The sequence below is a fragment of the Opisthorchis viverrini genome, assembly GCF_000715545.1.
Source record: "Opisthorchis viverrini unplaced genomic scaffold opera_v5_507, whole genome shotgun sequence".
Classification (NCBI taxonomy): domain Eukaryota; kingdom Metazoa; phylum Platyhelminthes; class Trematoda; order Opisthorchiida; family Opisthorchiidae; genus Opisthorchis; species Opisthorchis viverrini.
In genome coordinates this window covers 4593-22656 of record NW_008752171.1, presented here as the reverse complement: position 1 = coordinate 22656, position 18064 = coordinate 4593, and the positions used below count along the sequence as shown (strand labels likewise).

The 18064-nt window shown below is 42.8% G+C and overlaps 1 protein-coding gene across 1 annotated transcript in view; it reads right to left on the bottom strand.

Moving 5' to 3' along the window:
- T265_15449 (hypothetical protein) overlaps nucleotides 1-16211 on the bottom strand; it is a gene marked incomplete at both ends in the record, with an annotated part of 84391 nt that extends 68180 nt beyond the window's left edge. Inside the window, 2 exons of the mRNA XM_009178167.1 lie at nucleotides 4071-4237; nucleotides 15885-16211. Of these exons, the coding sequence (XP_009176431.1) occupies nucleotides 4071-4237; nucleotides 15885-16209 (492 nt within the window). The remainder of the gene's footprint in view (nucleotides 1-4070; nucleotides 4238-15884) is intronic.
- Between the last annotated feature and the right edge of the window lie 1853 nt (nucleotides 16212-18064).

The following is an 18064-nucleotide window of genomic DNA, read 5'->3' as shown; positions in this document are numbered from 1 at the left end:
CCAATAACAGACTTCTGTCATGCTTCATGCGGTTGTTGGATTCGTCTAATTGAAGCGATATTTTCAACCCAACCTGGACGCCATAGAGCATACAAGCGCGGTGAGCGTACTGATGCGCAAATTTGGTTGATCCAGAAACTGAGTTGACAGCTGCGCTGAAGCAGGACTGGAGAAGTGTTAATGGGAACATCACTTACAGCTTCGGAAAAAATGCGTTAAAGAGATTTACGAAGTGTCTGGTGATATAACCGGAACATATCATCAAAATTTCTTTCAACGAGAAGGTACCATGAAGTGGTCGTGTAAATTGTTGTACCTATTTTCAACCTCCTGTTTTACACCACTTGGTAGGATTGCAATTCTTTAGAATTCTTACTGTGTCCATCACCAGCTGACAGATATCGTTCATTTGTATCCACCAGGTTGGTCCTACGGGTAATCAAATAATTTTGTGGGGTGTGTACTTTATTTGTTTCAGCCCAAAGTGAGGCTGAGATTGTCTCACCTCGAATTAACAGAATCAGTTGTAATTTTTGTTTGGAACGGTTCTGCTTTGAGTCGTGTGGTTTGGGAGGAGAGTTTGGCACCCCAAAACACTGATGAGCCAGAGCAAAATCACTCTTTTATTCCTCATCCTTGTCTGTCCTTCATTACATGGCCCTTCACTTTAGACTCTCCCAGAAATGTTCAGTTTACAACAACAAAGTGGCTCACAGCTTTTATCAGCAATGTATTGAACACCCCAGTGGGTCTGTGGTTAAACCTAGTTGAACGACAGTTACATTAACATTTGAGGATAGCCAACGAGTTAGTACATCACACAGCTGGACAGAAAGGATTTCACTCGTTATAATCACCGATTATTTTCGGCCAACCAACAAAACGTCCGTCCAAAATGTGGGCCATTTTTAAATAGGAATCAAGAGAACATAAGCAACCTAGAAATTCCATAGAAAACCTGTCATTTTTTCTTCATGCTAGTCAATTGGTAAAATTGTCCCCAAACCGACCGGTTCCGTACCGTTGAACTTAACTCGTGAACATTATTGTTTTCTTCCCCGAAACAAACGAGTGTAATATACCGGAAATCGACCAGAACCGAGGAGCCGTTCCGTTGGTTCCATCAGCACTTAGTCACACCAGCAAGCAACCCTGTGTCGAAGTGGACTTCATTTCCGTTGAACAAGACGCACACGCATCCATACACAATTTTTTGCTTACTTGACAGGAAATTCGGGCTGGGTGCTCACCACCTGGACGCACTCTACTTTGCCAGTGCGGGCTACCTAATTGATTATGTCATTGTTTGGGTTGTAAGCTCCACTGTCCAGAGGGGAGTATTCATACACATTCATCGTGTGGGCTAGAACGGCGGTGAATGAATGAAATCCCGTTTTCGTGGATGTTTTATGGAGTGTGGTGCGCAACAGCAGACATTCAGCTGGGAAACCGGTCACACATAAAAACGGTTATTATAAATAAAAGGCAGTTTTATGATGCATAAGAAGCAACTTCTTGAGCCTGGAAATACAGAAATATGTAACAGTGGTAGAAGATTAATGGAAATCAAGGTTACCACTCCCTGGTACTGTAGAAATAGCCAGAATTCTTGCTTTTCACACGTTGAGTACGAAATCCTGGTGTAGCGTTTGCCTAAGGACGATGTATTGTTTTTAAAAGAGTGGCAGAGCTTAAACTGGCATACGTTTCTTTTGAGGCTCGCGACTATGAACTGGCACTTCGTTGTGACCTCGACAGATTGACTGCATATCAAGTCATAACGTAGGCTCATTCAAAATAATGCATTTTGGGCATCGTTCCACAGAAGAGGTAAACGCAAATACGAATCTACTTAGAGCTTCGTACTCAAATATCTTGCTTCTATCACTTTGTTGCACGAATGTAAATAGAAATCTCTGGTGTTTTTCTCAGTACCTTGACTATTACCACGCGGAAACCTAAAGTAAGGAGCGTCCATTTCAGAGCGTGAGTTTTCGCCTCTCAAAATGTTCCTTATTCTTATCTCTCTTTGTGGCGACAAACTTTCCAAGGCCTAGGTGGGTGCTTTCTAGTTTCCAAAAGGAAGTGCCACAACAACATTGCCTTTTGGTACAGATGCAAACATCTAAGTCGACTTTCAAGCAGACAATTTACTTCCAACGTCACACATCAGTGGACTAACCAAATTTTAACCCCGCAGAACTCCAGATTAAGGTACCTTATTCGGAAGACGGAAAGTGAACCAGTAAAGGCTTCCAGTCTAGTCCTCTGCTAATATCGTGTTCGACGCCGATGACTCCGGGTCTCGGAGAGTTTATTGATTTCGCCGTTGGGAACTGGTTCACTACAAGACTACGCACAGCTTTCCACCAACCGCCGGTTGTGTAGTTTTTAGGCCGCATCATATCTGGAGCTTGTTACTCTCTTGTCGAAGATAGTCCCAGTGATCACCAAGAATATTCTATGCCTTCAAACTGTATGTTTAATGAAGATGGAGTGCGTGAGGGAATGTGGCTTACTCTAGAGAAAAGTCACAAGTCATCCACCTAAGTGTTGGCAGTTATCTGTAGGATTTATGCAACGCAGAAAGTTCCACTAGCACATACTTATTTCTGAAGGCGCAGGACGTTGGATGTATTGGTAGAGGAAATTAATACCCTATTAGCGAATATACACTCATTTGCAAACTAATTTGGTTTTTCGAGAGACTCACCTGGAACCCAGCTTGAACTCTACTGGTAGAGTTTGCATTCGCCTCACTCTCGTATGGACAGTTCTCCTTCTATCACGGGGTAATTATAGCGGTTAGTACACATCAAACAGGAGAAACACTGCACTTTGAAATTCAACAGTTCAAAAGTCCCTAGAAGCAACCCTTCCCAAAAGATTTGTCTAAAAAGCAATAAGTCAATTATTCATACTTGTGTACATTTCCTTTTGATGCAGGAATAAGACAACCACATTTTCTGCCGCTGGGTGTTTGGACGAATATCTGTATGACCTTTATTAGGTAGCTTGCTCTTAAGGGCCTTTTAGTTCTTCTGAGTACTGTTAGGTTACTGGTCATCTCAATGTATGAATTCGGTAAGCTGGACAAAACGCCACTTGGTTACAGATGCTTTAGCCTGGGACTGTTTTTTTCTATATGGTACGTCTTCCTCAGCTGACGATTGGCTCCTTAAGGTTATCAATCCTATTATGTTGTTCTTACAGAGGAAAAGATTCTGTCGATATCACAGCAGTACTTCCACATCATTCTCTTGGGTTTGCTTGACAAAATTTCTTCTGACGGAAACCGGAGAGCGCGGTTACCTTCAACATTCTACTACATATTGGAGATTCATGGCATCTGTCAAATAAGAGAAGCAGTTCAATAAAAACTTTGAAAGACCGCAGGGTGTTGGAACGGAAACCGTCTGAATGAGGGGCATTTGAAGACATACAACTGTGGAGCGAGTTCAACGGAGATTATCTGTAATAGTCTCCTTTACTGGTTCTTGAACAGTGAGTAAAATGAGTGATAGAAGCCTGTGTCCAATTTACGCTGTTGTGTCCTGCGGGGAGGTTTTACTTATCTGGCACAGGACATACAACGGCGTGTACATTCCTTCCGTGACAGATTCTGGTAGTATCACGTTATGTAACTATTATTGTGGTGAATGATGTAGGTCATTAGGATGTATTTCTTGCATTATCAATGCGACTTTGCTTCACTAAATTAGAGAGAAGACTGAAAAGAATGAGAAACGGAATACAGGGTGGACTACACTAATGTTAGTCACAACCCTGAATATACTCTAGCCCAAAGCACTCAGTTGGAAATCAGTTTGTTTGCAAAATCCCCAACCAGTTAAATTTGGGTAATAGGACGGCGACTGTCTTCCATACAAAACTTTTTGAGCGATGAGGCGTCAGATGGTCTGGCACAGTTGTGACTGACAGCTTCACGTAAGAAAAGCAAATTTCGGTCTATGATGCCATCCAAGATCGTTGTCTCCCCCTTTCCCACATCCGTCCTCGCTTTGTACAAAGAGTCCTCCACGTGGACAGACAAACATACTCACACTTACCCATGCACATTCATGCATGCAGATTTGTACCGCATTAATATCGCCCCTGTTCACCCATTCCTGGTGCTCGCGGGATTGACAAAAGGCTGGTGAATGAGATCTTGCTCCAATAACAGGCCACACTCTACTTCTGGCTGTTTCTTTGGTGGCCTGCTTCCTGCTTGACCCTGAGAGAACGATAGAGACTGAAACAAAGGTCGTGAGTCCAGGTGAACACCCAAAACCACACGTAACTGCAACTTGTATGTATACACACACAAGGTGTATTTTTCACCTTATATGCGTCCCCGCTGATTGCCCGGGGGATTGAGCTGAATGACATCAGGGGCGTAGGAGTTGGATAGTGAGGTGTGGTGATCGCCAGTGGGGAGCAGTTGAGAAAAAGAGTAACAAACAGGAAACTGTCTGCAAACCGTGTGAGTATGTGTAGGTTGTGTACGTATGTTTATCAGTTGTGGAGACAAGCCAGAGATGTGTTCGTGGGCGCCCACGGTTGTACGTGTGTGTGTGTGTGTGACGAAATACTTGAATAGATTGTTCGCATGTGTGTTTTCGGCAAATCTGGCCTGACCACAAATCTAATGCGCTGTGACGACAACAGCGGGCATGTAGGTGGGGAGGGTAGTCACGGTCTCGTCGATGGCGAATCAACGGATTTCGACCACGTGTGCATCCGGTCGGGGCAGTAACGGAACTGCTGCAAAATGGGAGACGTTTTGTGCAATCTGTCAGCGCAGAACCCCGGCCGGAACTCGCTGGCCCTGTAAGGCAGATGTTGGGCGACATTTGTAGAAAAAATCTGATGTTTACAACTTGATAACAACTTCAGGAGAAAAAGAAACATTGAGTTTCATGCCAGAACGAATAAGGGACTGAGTATGCGCGTGTCATCGTGCACGAATCAGACAGAACTGTTTGTCGATTTCGGTGCAAAATCAAAATTCGTTTTGCAGACACAACACAATTGACAATTAGTTGACAAACAGCGAAACAATATTTCGGTGGGAGGATGCTGCTTCACGCATTCGTTCGCCATCTGGATATAAAAGACTGAGATGCATGCACGAATGACACTACACTACAAAAGTAAGTCCTACACGAGCGAACGATTTGCTTCAGCTCCGATTTTCCACTTGATGCAGAATACGCCACCCAGTTAGCCAGACTCTGACTTCCGCCGGCAACGCATAATAGTGAAAGTGAAGTATTCGGTCTGCAATGATATGAAAGGCCAATTAACGGAATGAAGAAAATAGCTTCACAAAGCAGAACACTGACAAGGGTGATACACCACTGATGCAAACTTTAGCGTTTAATCCTTTATTAAGGCTGTTTTTTAGTCGCGGCCAAATTAGATTGTTCACATTTCCGAGACCTCTTTCGCAATTTATCACCCCTTTCCACTCGACACCAAAGAACTCCCGGGAATCCACAGTGCATGCGGTCATAGTGAAATACACTATCAAGGTTACTTTTTCAGTCATATCGACAATCACCTTGAGTGGCACATGGTACACTAGTGATTCTTTACCTCTGTAATTATAGTAATCGCGATCACGATTGGCACATCCGGTTGATTTACGCTGTCGATTCGGACAGCGTAATGGTTGACTTGAGGAAGAATGATTTGATTGAATAATAGCATGGGAAAACTCTTTTTGGTTCATGAACACAGAAGTGATTGGTATCCGAACCATAGGAAATTCACAACCGAGTTTCACGTCGGAATACCTAGTGACCAGCTCTTTAAAGGTATGACGACGCCAGAATACGTAGAACTCAGTTTATGAAGTCCCTCTATTTCCTGACAGCCGATCATCAAGCTATTCTACAAAGACATGCGGACATAGACTTATTCAATATTATGTGGGACAAAAAGGGACGAATCTGTATAGCTGAAGCAGCGTATTCGACACCATCAGTGAATAAAAACTCAGAAGTATGACTTTACTAGAGGGCAACACTTTGCATTTTCGAGAGGGCAGTGTGGAACACCATGACCATTCATCAGTGGTTGTTGCGAACTGCCGTATTTACTGAGATGTGTCGGTTTTCACATTTAGTCCTGACTGGCGTGTCCGATGTTGACAGCACTCAGTATGACGTTTGAGAAACTCACTGCATTCCAAAGAGAAAGTAAGAATAAATGAAGTTAGCGGATGACTTGAATGATGATTTTGAAAATTTGAATCTTTTAAACCTACTAGCAACAGCCTTAACGGTGTTTCACAGACTGCGGACTACATAGCTACTTACGAGTAGTCAAAGCAAAATAACTGTTCGACATTACTCAAAAATCCGCGGCCAAGAAATGCCGAATGATCAATTGACAATTGGAGACAGTTTTTGAGTTGTCGACAAAACTGCACTTATTGTACGCGCCCAGTGTTCATAATCCAGGCGTACTCAGCGTACGCAGGCGGGGTAATGTTACCGTGCCCACCTCGTACAGAAGGTGCCCGAAGTCAAAGTTCAGACATCCGAAGATATTTATTATTGTACTGGTCCAGTAGAAGATTTCTATGCATTTTCCCATTCGTCTGGGTCTGCCAACATCAGTACTATGGGATGAAAGGCTAGTTAAACGGGAGTTATGGAGTAATTTCCAAAAATTTCCACAAACTGCTACATGCGTAGGCACCAAGATCTAGCCGGCTTACATAGCTAAATTGATTCCAAAGTTGGTAAGCCAGTTCTCACAAACTTTTGGAAAGCCAAACTATATGTACGGTACCGAATGCTTTCACAGCATAACACATGAGAACTTGGATACACATTTTCACGGTTCGAAAGAGGTGTGTTTGGTTGTCCCCATTGGGATTTCAAGTGTGGACGAGTAGTGAGATTTCACATTACAACGGACATGTACCGACAGGTCACTGGAAACTTAAGCGGATATTTAGCGATGTGGAGGCTATGAACCCACAAGAGAGCTCTGCAATTTAATTTGCTTGTTGTTGAAAACAGTTTCATTTTACCCGTCAGGGGCCGACAGGTCGGACTCCGATATTTTCAGGAGTGTACGGTGTCTACAAGTACAGCTACTGGCAAAAGCGTGTCCACTGCTTGATCCGAACAATCCAACCAGGAAAGTACAACTGATATTGCAGCAATCTTGGCCGTTCTTTTGCGACTAGAGTCTCCACTGAATACTCCGTACTCGAATATACCAACCATATACTGGAAACTCTGGAATCCAACTGAGATTGTTATAACCGTGAAAATAAAACAGACTTGCTAATTTGCAGCCGCACCGGAAGATAGTGAGGACCCTGTTGTCGATAATTGTGTTAGCTTAGTTGCTTCGTAAATCGCAATGAAACTAGGCACTATCACTGGAATATGTAGGGGCTTTCAACAGCATATTCAGCTGAAGAATTTTACAAAAGAGAGTAATCTGAGTCTACCGGTGACGCTATTTTAATTTCCAATTAGAGCTAGTCCCCATGGTTGATCTTCGTTTTTAACACTGTCCCAAAGATGAGCTTCACATCGTATTTGAACGTTAAGGTAACCCTAAAATAGCCAAAATTGTGTGTACGTATTGTCGAAACGGCAGGCAAAGTTTTGGAAACTAAACTGTAGACTCGATGCTTAGCAGAGATTTTCAACAGCTGTTCTTCAGATACTGATTCCATGTACCTAGGTTTTGTTGTTCCAGATGGTAGTTGAATATAAGAAGCATAAGTAGTTGGGAAGAAGATGGATAACGAAAACGTTCAGATGGCCTTACGTGACCAAAGGAGAAAAATTTGTGATATCGAAACCAGCCCCTAGAAAGGAGATAACGCAACCGAATGAATTCATTCTACTAAGATAATCAAAACAAAGTTTGAGGATAGAAAATCTTCCGCTTACAGTAGTTTTACTCCAAAACCGCTTGATCTGAGGAAAAAACTTCCTAGTATTTTAAATGTAAACGTCTTGGTGATTACTTTGCAGACTTCCCGATGTAACACGATATCTGACCATTCGCTTGAACGCTCCAGTCGCTTTGATCCAGCTGCCTCCAAGTAATAGCATGTATATAGTGTTCGAGTTGAATACTGCTATTGTCACCGCATTACCTAAAGGATTTCCCGCGCCTCCATGAAGTAAAACCACCGGGGTTTTGTAGGTTACATTGAAAATGGCAATTGGAAGACCGGCTCCTTAGAACTGCACGCAGACTGCCAATGGTTATAGCTAAACGGACCTTGGTGATTTCTGAAGCCCTTGAAGCCACATTCAAAACAACTGTATGCAGTTGTTCAGACTTACTGATTCAGAGGTACACGGTTAGCGCATCAAAGAAATATTCATGTTCAACATAACAAATAACGGGATTTCAAAACTCGGTCGCGGTCTTGAATTAACATAGTTTCGACCTGTAATAAGGATGAAACCCATGTGTATTTTTTAACGATTTGGGCTGACTTGTTTAAACAAATCAAGATCTGAAGGCCATGCAGTCAAAGTCGAGATACCTCTTGTGGGGAAAGCACGCACTTCACAATCTACTAATCTGTATGTGGATGAATAATGAAGAAATTGATGAGGTGCCTTTCATCTGAATCAAATTTCTGGTGACACCTGCTTTATCATCCGCGTACTCGGCAGAATATGTCACCCACCGAGAAAAGTAATGTTTTCCATGCCACATTCAGAGGGATGAAACGCGAAAGGTGGGTAAAAAATAACATGGGAACGGGGACTTGAAGAGGTCGTTGAACATCAGTATGCTTTTGATGCACTTAACCTTGCACAACAGGGACAAATGTGATGCTCTTTATACATTCATGGAAAGGTCGCAAGAAGTGACCACTAACCAAGCGCCAAGTTTTCCGTATGAGTCGCACAATGGTTCATTTGAGCCAGTTATTTAGTAACGATAGAAATTTGCTAAGTCTTGGGTGCCAAGAAAACTGAAATCAAAGTTTGTGAAGGAATCCGAAGTGACGCTGCTGAAGGACGGTTGATAAGTTTCTTAAATATGCAGTAGGTCACACAAATGATATTCGCGGATCATGAGAAAATAAGCTAATTGGTTGGCCTGAGACGATTGGTCTGCTTCTGATGTAGTATGGAAATGAAAGAGATAGCTCGTTCTACGCAGAGTGCAAGTGATGATACTCTACGGTTTGGAACTTCCCTTTTGTTGTAGACTAAACCGAAAGAAGAATATGCCCTACTTGGTAATGTCGAAATATTGGTAGCTCGGGTGAGTTTGTTGATGGCTGATCAGGTGGCTGTTGATCTGTTCGCCGAGCTTGGCAGTTGACTTACAACCGTTCCGTCACCATAGAAGGAGACATCATCAGTTGGTTGCGACTGCGCACTGGCTATTGCATAACAAAAAGTTTCGTTGTACCTAAATTTTTATCTTCCTGGAGCTCGCCAACACGATCTTTTTCTTGATTCTGCCGCGACCTCAACTCCATGCTTCTTTCAAAATCGGTTGGTAAATTACCATTTGGCCAGCAGTTATTGGTTGGTCAACTTGCTATTGTCAATGAGGCGGTAATAGGCCATTCTCCATCTGTGGAGATCCTTACACAATGATCTCCTATGTTCAGATGGTACTTCCAACGATGAACGTCGTTCATAAAGTACGCGATTTGGAACCATGCAAATTTACATTTCCGCAGGGCGATTCATCTACAGATAGGCCTCCTGGAGGGGAAAGCCGCAACTGTTTTACCGGTGTCATGCAGCTTCCTTCAAACGACGCTTCTAAGATGAAACTTTCAGGAAGGTCAGATTCCTGAGAGTTACCCCAGATTACCCGGGACCTACTAATACATTCAAACTGCAATAAACGCCGATCAGACAGCCTTGGATCAAGGTCAGACAATGCCCTTCAAAATATAGCACGAGACATCTTGGGATAAAGGTCAGTTCTTGAAAATACAGCGCCGGTTCGTTGTACTTGCACCCACTCGCTTGTTTGTGAGTCCTTGTCAGCGAGTTTTCTTCCGGCACTAATGCACTGGAGCGGAGGCGGCAGTCAGATATAACAAAATCTTTCCGAAACTCCAAACTTAAATGCTTTTGTGTGTATGCGGTTCAATGCTGAAGACCACAAGTTACGACTAATCGGGTAAAGAAAGGCTTGTAGATAAATTTTTCCTCCTATGACCTCTAATATCATTGGGGCTAAACGTCTGCATCGGTGAGCTTTAGAGTGCACAGCCTAAGCGCAAGGGTTTGAGACAGAACCCACCTAGCCCGAGAACTGGCCAGCGGAAAGGAATTTGAAGACGTTATTGTATTCAGAATTCATAAAAAATGCTAATAAATTATCTGATTCTTTGTCTGTATTGACTGCTTCAAGTTTATAGCGCTTCCCAGTTTCTTACATTGGTCCAACTCAGCTAACCTCTGTAGATACAGTCTGCAGTTCATACACGACTCGGGAATCAATCTTATCACTATTGCGTTAGATTGTTCCGAAGGGTTTCTTAGCACAGCAAAAAATCAGACAGGTTGAATATAATGGGAGGAAATGTATGACTCAGATGGAACCTCATTCTTCCAGAAAATATGAATTTCGAAATGCAGCGAAACTCCCCCCCCCCACACACACAAAAAAAACAAACTGTGTTTACTGAAATGTGGAAGTAAGATCTGCCATTTGAAGCATGTTTTTATATTTCGCACAACTCTGCAAGGTACTGTAAGAGCTGTGTGGTGTTTCCGAATCTCCGTCAACATTTCACTTTGTACGCTTATCATGTTTGCTTTGCGAAAACTTCTGCCAGTATCAGATGAACAGATAAGTCTGTCCCGCTTAATCGCAGTCCCTATCAAAGACGTTGCGTATATTGAGGCAGCATGGCTCCGAGATGCGCTTGATGCCTAAGTGAAGTACACTCTTATTCTTTTAAATCACGAGGCCCTTCTAAACCTTATTTGAGGTTGGGATTGTTTATAGTGCACGTTGCTGACTGCCAGGCCTAGCAATCAGTCTATGTCTGACTGGACACATCCTATTTTCCGTCCAATGGTCCTTTGTTTTCCGTTTATAAACCAGGCCACCAGAAGCCCCCTAGAAGCTGCAGTTCCTACATCTTTTTTGTTATCTGCTTATATTTAGAGCAGCCGGATTTCACAAAACACTAGGAGTGAACAACCTGGTCGGTTTCTTGTTCGATCTGGTCGAACACTTAACAAAGTCTTTCTTTCTTCAAAGCAAAAATGTATTTGGCGAATACGGGGTGAAATTTTCGTTCAGATTACTTTGTCCTTTCAGTTAAAATCGAACGAAATGTGTCAAATTTCGGTCACTGTGCTTATCCGATTTGCCACAACAAAACAGATGTCCACAGCCTTATCAGCTCATTGAAATTAGTTGATAAGCACGGGATCGAGTTAGTGAAAATCGATAATGTTTGGCTTTGTTTTTCAAGTAATTTAAAACCAAGGGTGGAAGACTAATTCACACGACAAGTGAACCTTTCTCCGGGGAAGTTGAAAGGCCAGTCACTGCGTGACTGTAAGATGTGAATTCCGTGAGTGAAGATTAAATGCTGCTGTACTGCGTCCAAGGGCGAATTCACAGCATTGCTGACTAGCCACTCGTTCGAGTCTCCAGCTAGTCCCCAGTTCCTAATCAGAAGGTTACGGTTTTAAAACCCTCTGAATTTTGTGAGATCCACACTGCTGTACAGTAGGTCTCGCTGTTTCAACGAATATTGTTTTCTTTTACAAAACGAAATCTCTTCAATATATTCTATCCGAGGATTCCCACAATTTTCTGATTTTTTCCAAACTGAAGGAAGTCAGGAAGTTGCTATTGACACCGCACGTAACTTTGGAGGTACAGTCATGAATATTGCAGTTCTATTCACCCATCGGCATGACAAAGCCGTTGCGTGCTACAGTCTGTGAATAATTAAAGCTAAGCAGCTCATTCCCTTCCACTGCCAATCCAATGGACCATTTTGCGGTGATTCGTTCGTAAAATCGCCGATAGAAATGATCCCTTCTAGTCCAAAAAGTGTTTTCCAGGGAACACCTGCAAGCATTTGCTCTGTACACAAACCCACCTGTAAAGATAAGTCGTTGGGAAATCGTAACTGCACCCTATGCAGTAAGTCCTATTTGAAGGGGGTGGATAAAATCTAGACAATAAGGCCTTATAGCAGAATAATTGCGTCGCCTAAAAAATAACAATAGTTGCATTTGACTTCTATGTGCAACCGGTGGCTTGGGTGTGAAAATACGTTTCTGCTCTGAAGCAGTAGATATACGCAGAGGGAAGTTTTATGTGTGATGGTATTCTGCAGAGCTGACCCTAGACAAAACCAGGTACTTTCTCCATCATGTGATCAATTAAGGACGATTCAGCCAATCACTAGTGTTGCCAGAAGTAGTCATCAAGCTCTGAACTTGCAAGAGTACCGGCATGATTGAGATAACCAGTGAAATGGAGAAAGAGACTGATCAGCAGTTGGCATTCAGAAAACTTACCGGTTAAGGGAGTATATGGTGACTCATACTGGCACTTTTGTGGCTCTTTCGCTTTTCGGAACCTGGTTAACTTAGTAACTCACCTAAATAGTGGTCACACGTGTGAAAACAAAAGTATATTCTTAACATTTAACCAATTCACACTGAAGTCAGGAAGATTTAACTTAGAACCCTTATTTCTAGTAACTCCAAACTCATGAACTGGTAAATCCCCCGTGGGAATGCCGATAATCTAGGAGAAATTGTTTGACTGGTCACAAAAGTCTGATACACTGGAAAAAACTGAGAAGCCCATCGAACCAAGGCGAAATTTCCCCCCTCTCAACACTACCCATCTGGCGGCATTCATTATATGATTAGGACATAACCTGATATATTCAGGTGCCAGTGACGCTCTTACTGACTGCTGTATTGCTGTCTGAGACAGAATATGAGTGGGTCAAGGAGTAATTTTGGTTACCTCTAGGCTTGTCATCTTCCTACGAAGCTCACCTCAAGAAGCATTTTCCTAAGAGGTGAGTGAAACTTGGGTTTCTAAATATCGTACCGGAAACGTGAAACTAAAAACATTTGAACCTAATGTAGACGAATATGTTAGAAAAAGAGTTGAATAGAGGCAATTTTCAGGACGGAATTTGGAGTGCTTTCGTTGGTGGACTGCAACTTTGTTTGTACTCGGAGAAACTTGCGAGTGAATGCTTATCCCCCTGGAGAAACGATGTGTGAGCAGGCAAAAATTATAACTGCTGTAAGCAGAATACATCCAGCTCATTAAGTAGCCGGGAATTTGACTTCAGAACGGAATTCGTAACCTCTGCCGTAGGCTGCAGAAGTTTGTCGCAAGTTGCTCTCCACTTAAATTAGGAAACAGGCTCAGTAGTAAAAAATCCAACGGTTTTTCCCAAGGGATCTCTGCAGAGTACTAAAATATTCGTGCATCACTCAACGAACTGGGGGAGAGAATTGGAATCAGGAAAGTTCCACCACCGGAAGGACCGTGGCTGCTCTACTTTTCGCGATAGCCCATTACGAAGAGATTGGAGTATATCTTTTCTGGAACACTACACTACTACAGTAGAGTACAAATGATTTTATTCATTAAACAACTACACTTCTAATTCGGAACAGTAGTACGACTCAATTTTAGCCATTAGCTGAAGTGTTTCGGCTTCGCTCCTTCAGAGGAAAAGACGATGCTCAAACGGCATCTTTTCAAAAGGAAGTAATGTGTAAAAAATAGCACCTTTAAGTGAGGCGCACAAAATATGCAGTTTGTCTGGGGTTGGGTACCACGGTGAGTAGAAGGGCTTCTCATAGCTGATTACACGTGATCGGCAGAATATAAGCCCATATCACTTTTTTAAAAATTACGAAGTTTGGTCTAAGGTGAATGATCTCACTCGGTAAAGAAAGATCGGATCTGTTTCACAAAGTACTTGCAGTGAGAAAAGGCGATGCAGGGTAACGTTTAACCTTCATGAGTGACGCTCCCGCTCGAAAGTCTACAGCCTGGTGTAGGCTTCATCGATAAATCCAAATGGGTTGGTAAATTGCCAGAGATTTCAAGTTTGCCGCTGAAGTCTGTTAGATAAAAAGGTGCTGTTATGGGCATCCGTTCACAAAACACTTTAAGCACCTCAGACACTTACGATCGTATTCTTCCTTCAAAATTTCATTGCTTTGGGGAAATGTCGCAGGTTTTCAACCCCAAATGACTTCTCAGTTCAGTGGTATGCAGTGAAATTCTGCACCTCGTGTTCAGGCTCACGAAACTCGAGGTTTCCAAAAGTGATCTTTTGTGTTCTTCGTTTTACACGCAGTCACTTTGAACTTTATGTCAAATAGCACGAAGAATAGCGTAGTTCAATAAGTGAAACCTGAACACTAGTCGGTGGTGTGATCAACCTCAGAAAAAACCGTAACACATGATTATTGCTCCAAGTCACCTCTGCAATTAAGGCATAAAAAGCCATTGTACAAGACAGTAGTGGGTAATTTTTTTAGCTCTCGTGCATGCGTAAAATCATTCCTAGCTTGATCTGTTCTGCACCCCGATCGCAGCGGATCTAGTGGAACGTGCCGTTGGGAGGGTAATTCACACCGACACGAACCATGCTATAGTTTTTACCTCATTTCTATCAGTTATGTTAGCGTGCCGGTGTAAACATCCCACCTATAACAAGTGTATACATTTTCACCCGTGGTGAGCACTTTTTTACGAAACCATGTACTTTCTTTTCAATCAATGGGAAAATATTTGGTACCGACTGGGTAGTCATTGATATACTTCCTCGTTCCGTAGTTCACCGTTGCAGTTTCACTACCATTCTCATTGAATTCCACTACACAGAATTCGTGTAAAGCTGTGATAACATTGTCCTCCATTGAGAACAGACAAAATCGCATTCCCCTTAAGGGTGATGGAAACAAGATTTAACTCTATGGACACGCAAATTTTCCAATTAATTAGGGGTCAATAAATAAAGACTCTTCCGGTGTCAACGTTGTCAAACGTTCAAAGTGCTAGGACGGTGTGGCCAGAAAATCTCAGGCGATGAGTAGTTAACAGTGCCTACCGCCACACTAGAAAAACATTCTTACAGACTATGAACTACCCCAAAATGATTCCGCAATGGTGGGGAGCATGTATTCGACCTGAGAGATTAAAACCGACAACCAATACCATGCATGTTATCCATCTATACTAATACATTTATTCGGTTCTTTCTCACTGAAAGTGAATATATTCTTGGTAAGTTTCTATGAGAAAAAGCATGCCATTTTCTTACAAATAGTCTCCGTTTCTGAAAGCACCCAAATAAGCTGAAATTATATAGTTTCATTACTCATCATTCCCGTTTTCCCTCATGTGGTACCTATTAAAACGCACCATTGTGCGAGCAGAATTGTATGTATCTAGTCAGACTTGCCTAGTGTAGTTTGCGGACCCTAACAATCGCAGTAATCTGTCGTTGGGAAATAAACCATTGAACTAGTGCCTTATTAGTCAAGCTCAAACGCAGATTACATCGAAAAGCGCCGATCTGCAAAAGATCTGCCAAAGATCCACACATAGAATTTGATGGATAGGTGAAATCCTTTTAGCAAAACTCTCCTATGAATCGAGCATACGTGGCCAGTGACTAAATGGGAAACGATTTGTTGCCTCTTTAGACTTGAGCAACTTGATTATTGGTTGTTGCGTAAACACAACTGAAGTGTTTGATTGTCTGACAGTGTTCCAAACCAGTTCCAGTGGAGCCTGGAAACTTGGTACAGCTGGACGAAAATTGACGTTCACCCAACTTTTCGTACTACCCGAAAATGACTGATTTTCGGCGCTGGATCAGAGACTCAACAAACTGAGTCCTGTAGAGGACCCTGAACCTACAGTTCCGGACAGGTGTGCAACCAAACCCGAACTACTGGGAGTGGATGAGGTGTTGTCGAACCCCGACTGATCCAGACGCGGCAAATCCATGGGTATGGGAACAACGCCATAAAAGGCACGGTTCATTTCGGTACTTGGTGGATATAGTAGGGCGACAATGGGGCCCACAGTTGCTTTGGCTTTGTCCTGAAGAAGGCAGCCTAGTTGTTCAACATGCCTGAACAGCTGAGCGCAAGTAAGACTGGATGCTTCTTGTCCATTCTGGTTGTGTACTGTATACCAGTCAAACCTTACGGCTGCTGTATCAGAAATGGATGAAATGAATTGTGTTCACCATCAAATCATCGGGGCTCATAGATTCTTGTGATCAGAATCCGTCCCAAGTTTTCACTTTGACGGCAATTTTTCACTCGTGCGGTAAGCAATCCGTAACATTTTAACATCGAGAGGAAGAGTCATAACTTCAAGATCAGAAACGATCATTTCGAGAGCAGTTATAATCATTTCAAGAACAGGAATATCAGTCAGGCTACTGCTAAACTTGTTTCATCGGTTGATTTCAACCATTGAGATGAAATAAAAACCGCTCTCTCTGAATAGGGTACATGCGCCATATTCGCATTGGACTAAGAGNAGTAATCTGTCGTTGGGAAATAAACCATTGAACTAGTGCCTTATTAGTCAAGCTCAAACGCAGATTACATCGAAAAGCGCCGATCTGCAAAAGATCTGCCAAAGATCCACACATAGAATTTGATGGATAGGTGAAATCCTTTTAGCAAAACTCTCCTATGAATCGAGCATACGTGGCCAGTGACTAAATGGGAAACGATTTGTTGCCTCTTTAGACTTGAGCAACTTGATTATTGGTTGTTGCGTAAACACAACTGAAGTGTTTGATTGTCTGACAGTGTTCCAAACCAGTTCCAGTGGAGCCTGGAAACTTGGTACAGCTGGACGAAAATTGACGTTCACCCAACTTTTCGTACTACCCGAAAATGACTGATTTTCGGCGCTGGATCAGAGACTCAACAAACTGAGTCCTGTAGAGGACTCATGGAGTCATAACTCCAAGATCAGAAACGATCATTTCGAGAGCAGTTATAATCATTTCAAGAACAGGAATATCAATCAGGCTACTGCTAAACACGTTTCATCGGTTGATTTCAACCATACAGATCAAACCACTGAGATGAAATAAAAATCGCTCCCTCTGAGTAGGGTACATGCGCCATATTCGCATTGGACTAAGGAGACTAGTGAGACCAAAACCAACACATGTCTATAAAACCAAGCCGGTAAAGCTGCATGAGCTCAATGCGGCTGTTTACTGGCCAAACAGAAGACAGAACAAAACAAGAAGGTACACTCTTGCTAGGCTCAGCATCGATATACTCATAGCCGTAACGAATATTCGTCCACATAGATTAACATCATACGGCCTTTTTGGGGTAAAACAGTGACACTCTGCATGCGTGCTTAATCTCTTTTGACTGATTCGATTGGCGTACCGAGCGTGTTTAGTGGTGGTAATGCGAATTTGGTGCGTACTTTGCTTTTTCATCGTTGAAGCAGTTCCGCTAACCCAATGTAATGGCAAGTAGTCGTTTGCACGATGACGTTTGAGATAACAGGACATATTGTTTAATCGAGCCCATCTGACTCGTCCTGTAACACATGGGTGCACAATCAAGGAAATTCGGTTAAATATTGCAAGAATATTGTTTAAAGCAGAAACGTTGCTTGGATAATTTCCTTGCTCGGTGCCCCTAAACTGCCAGTCTAATGGAAGTAAGTTTTGTGTCTTATAGTTACCCGTCGGCTGTCGGTGTGTACTGACTGTCACCAAATGGTTTCGTTTTGTTTGGTGTTCCGCGCGGTCCGCGTGGTTGTCGTTCAGCCGCCAAAGCACAGGTGAGTTGTATGTGTGGGCTGCGCACGGACCAGCAGCGATGCGTTCAAGAATCCTTCGGACATTCGATGATATTGAGTAAACCGGTCTTGTTTTTACAATGAGCGTCACCTTAGCTTCAAAGTAGACGAACCAGCGGCGGGTGCCCAATGTCATCCAGTGTCAATCGTGTAAAGCTATGGACACGACACCAGTCGCTAAAAAGTGGCGATTGCCTGTCCGAATTGCACAGAAATCCAA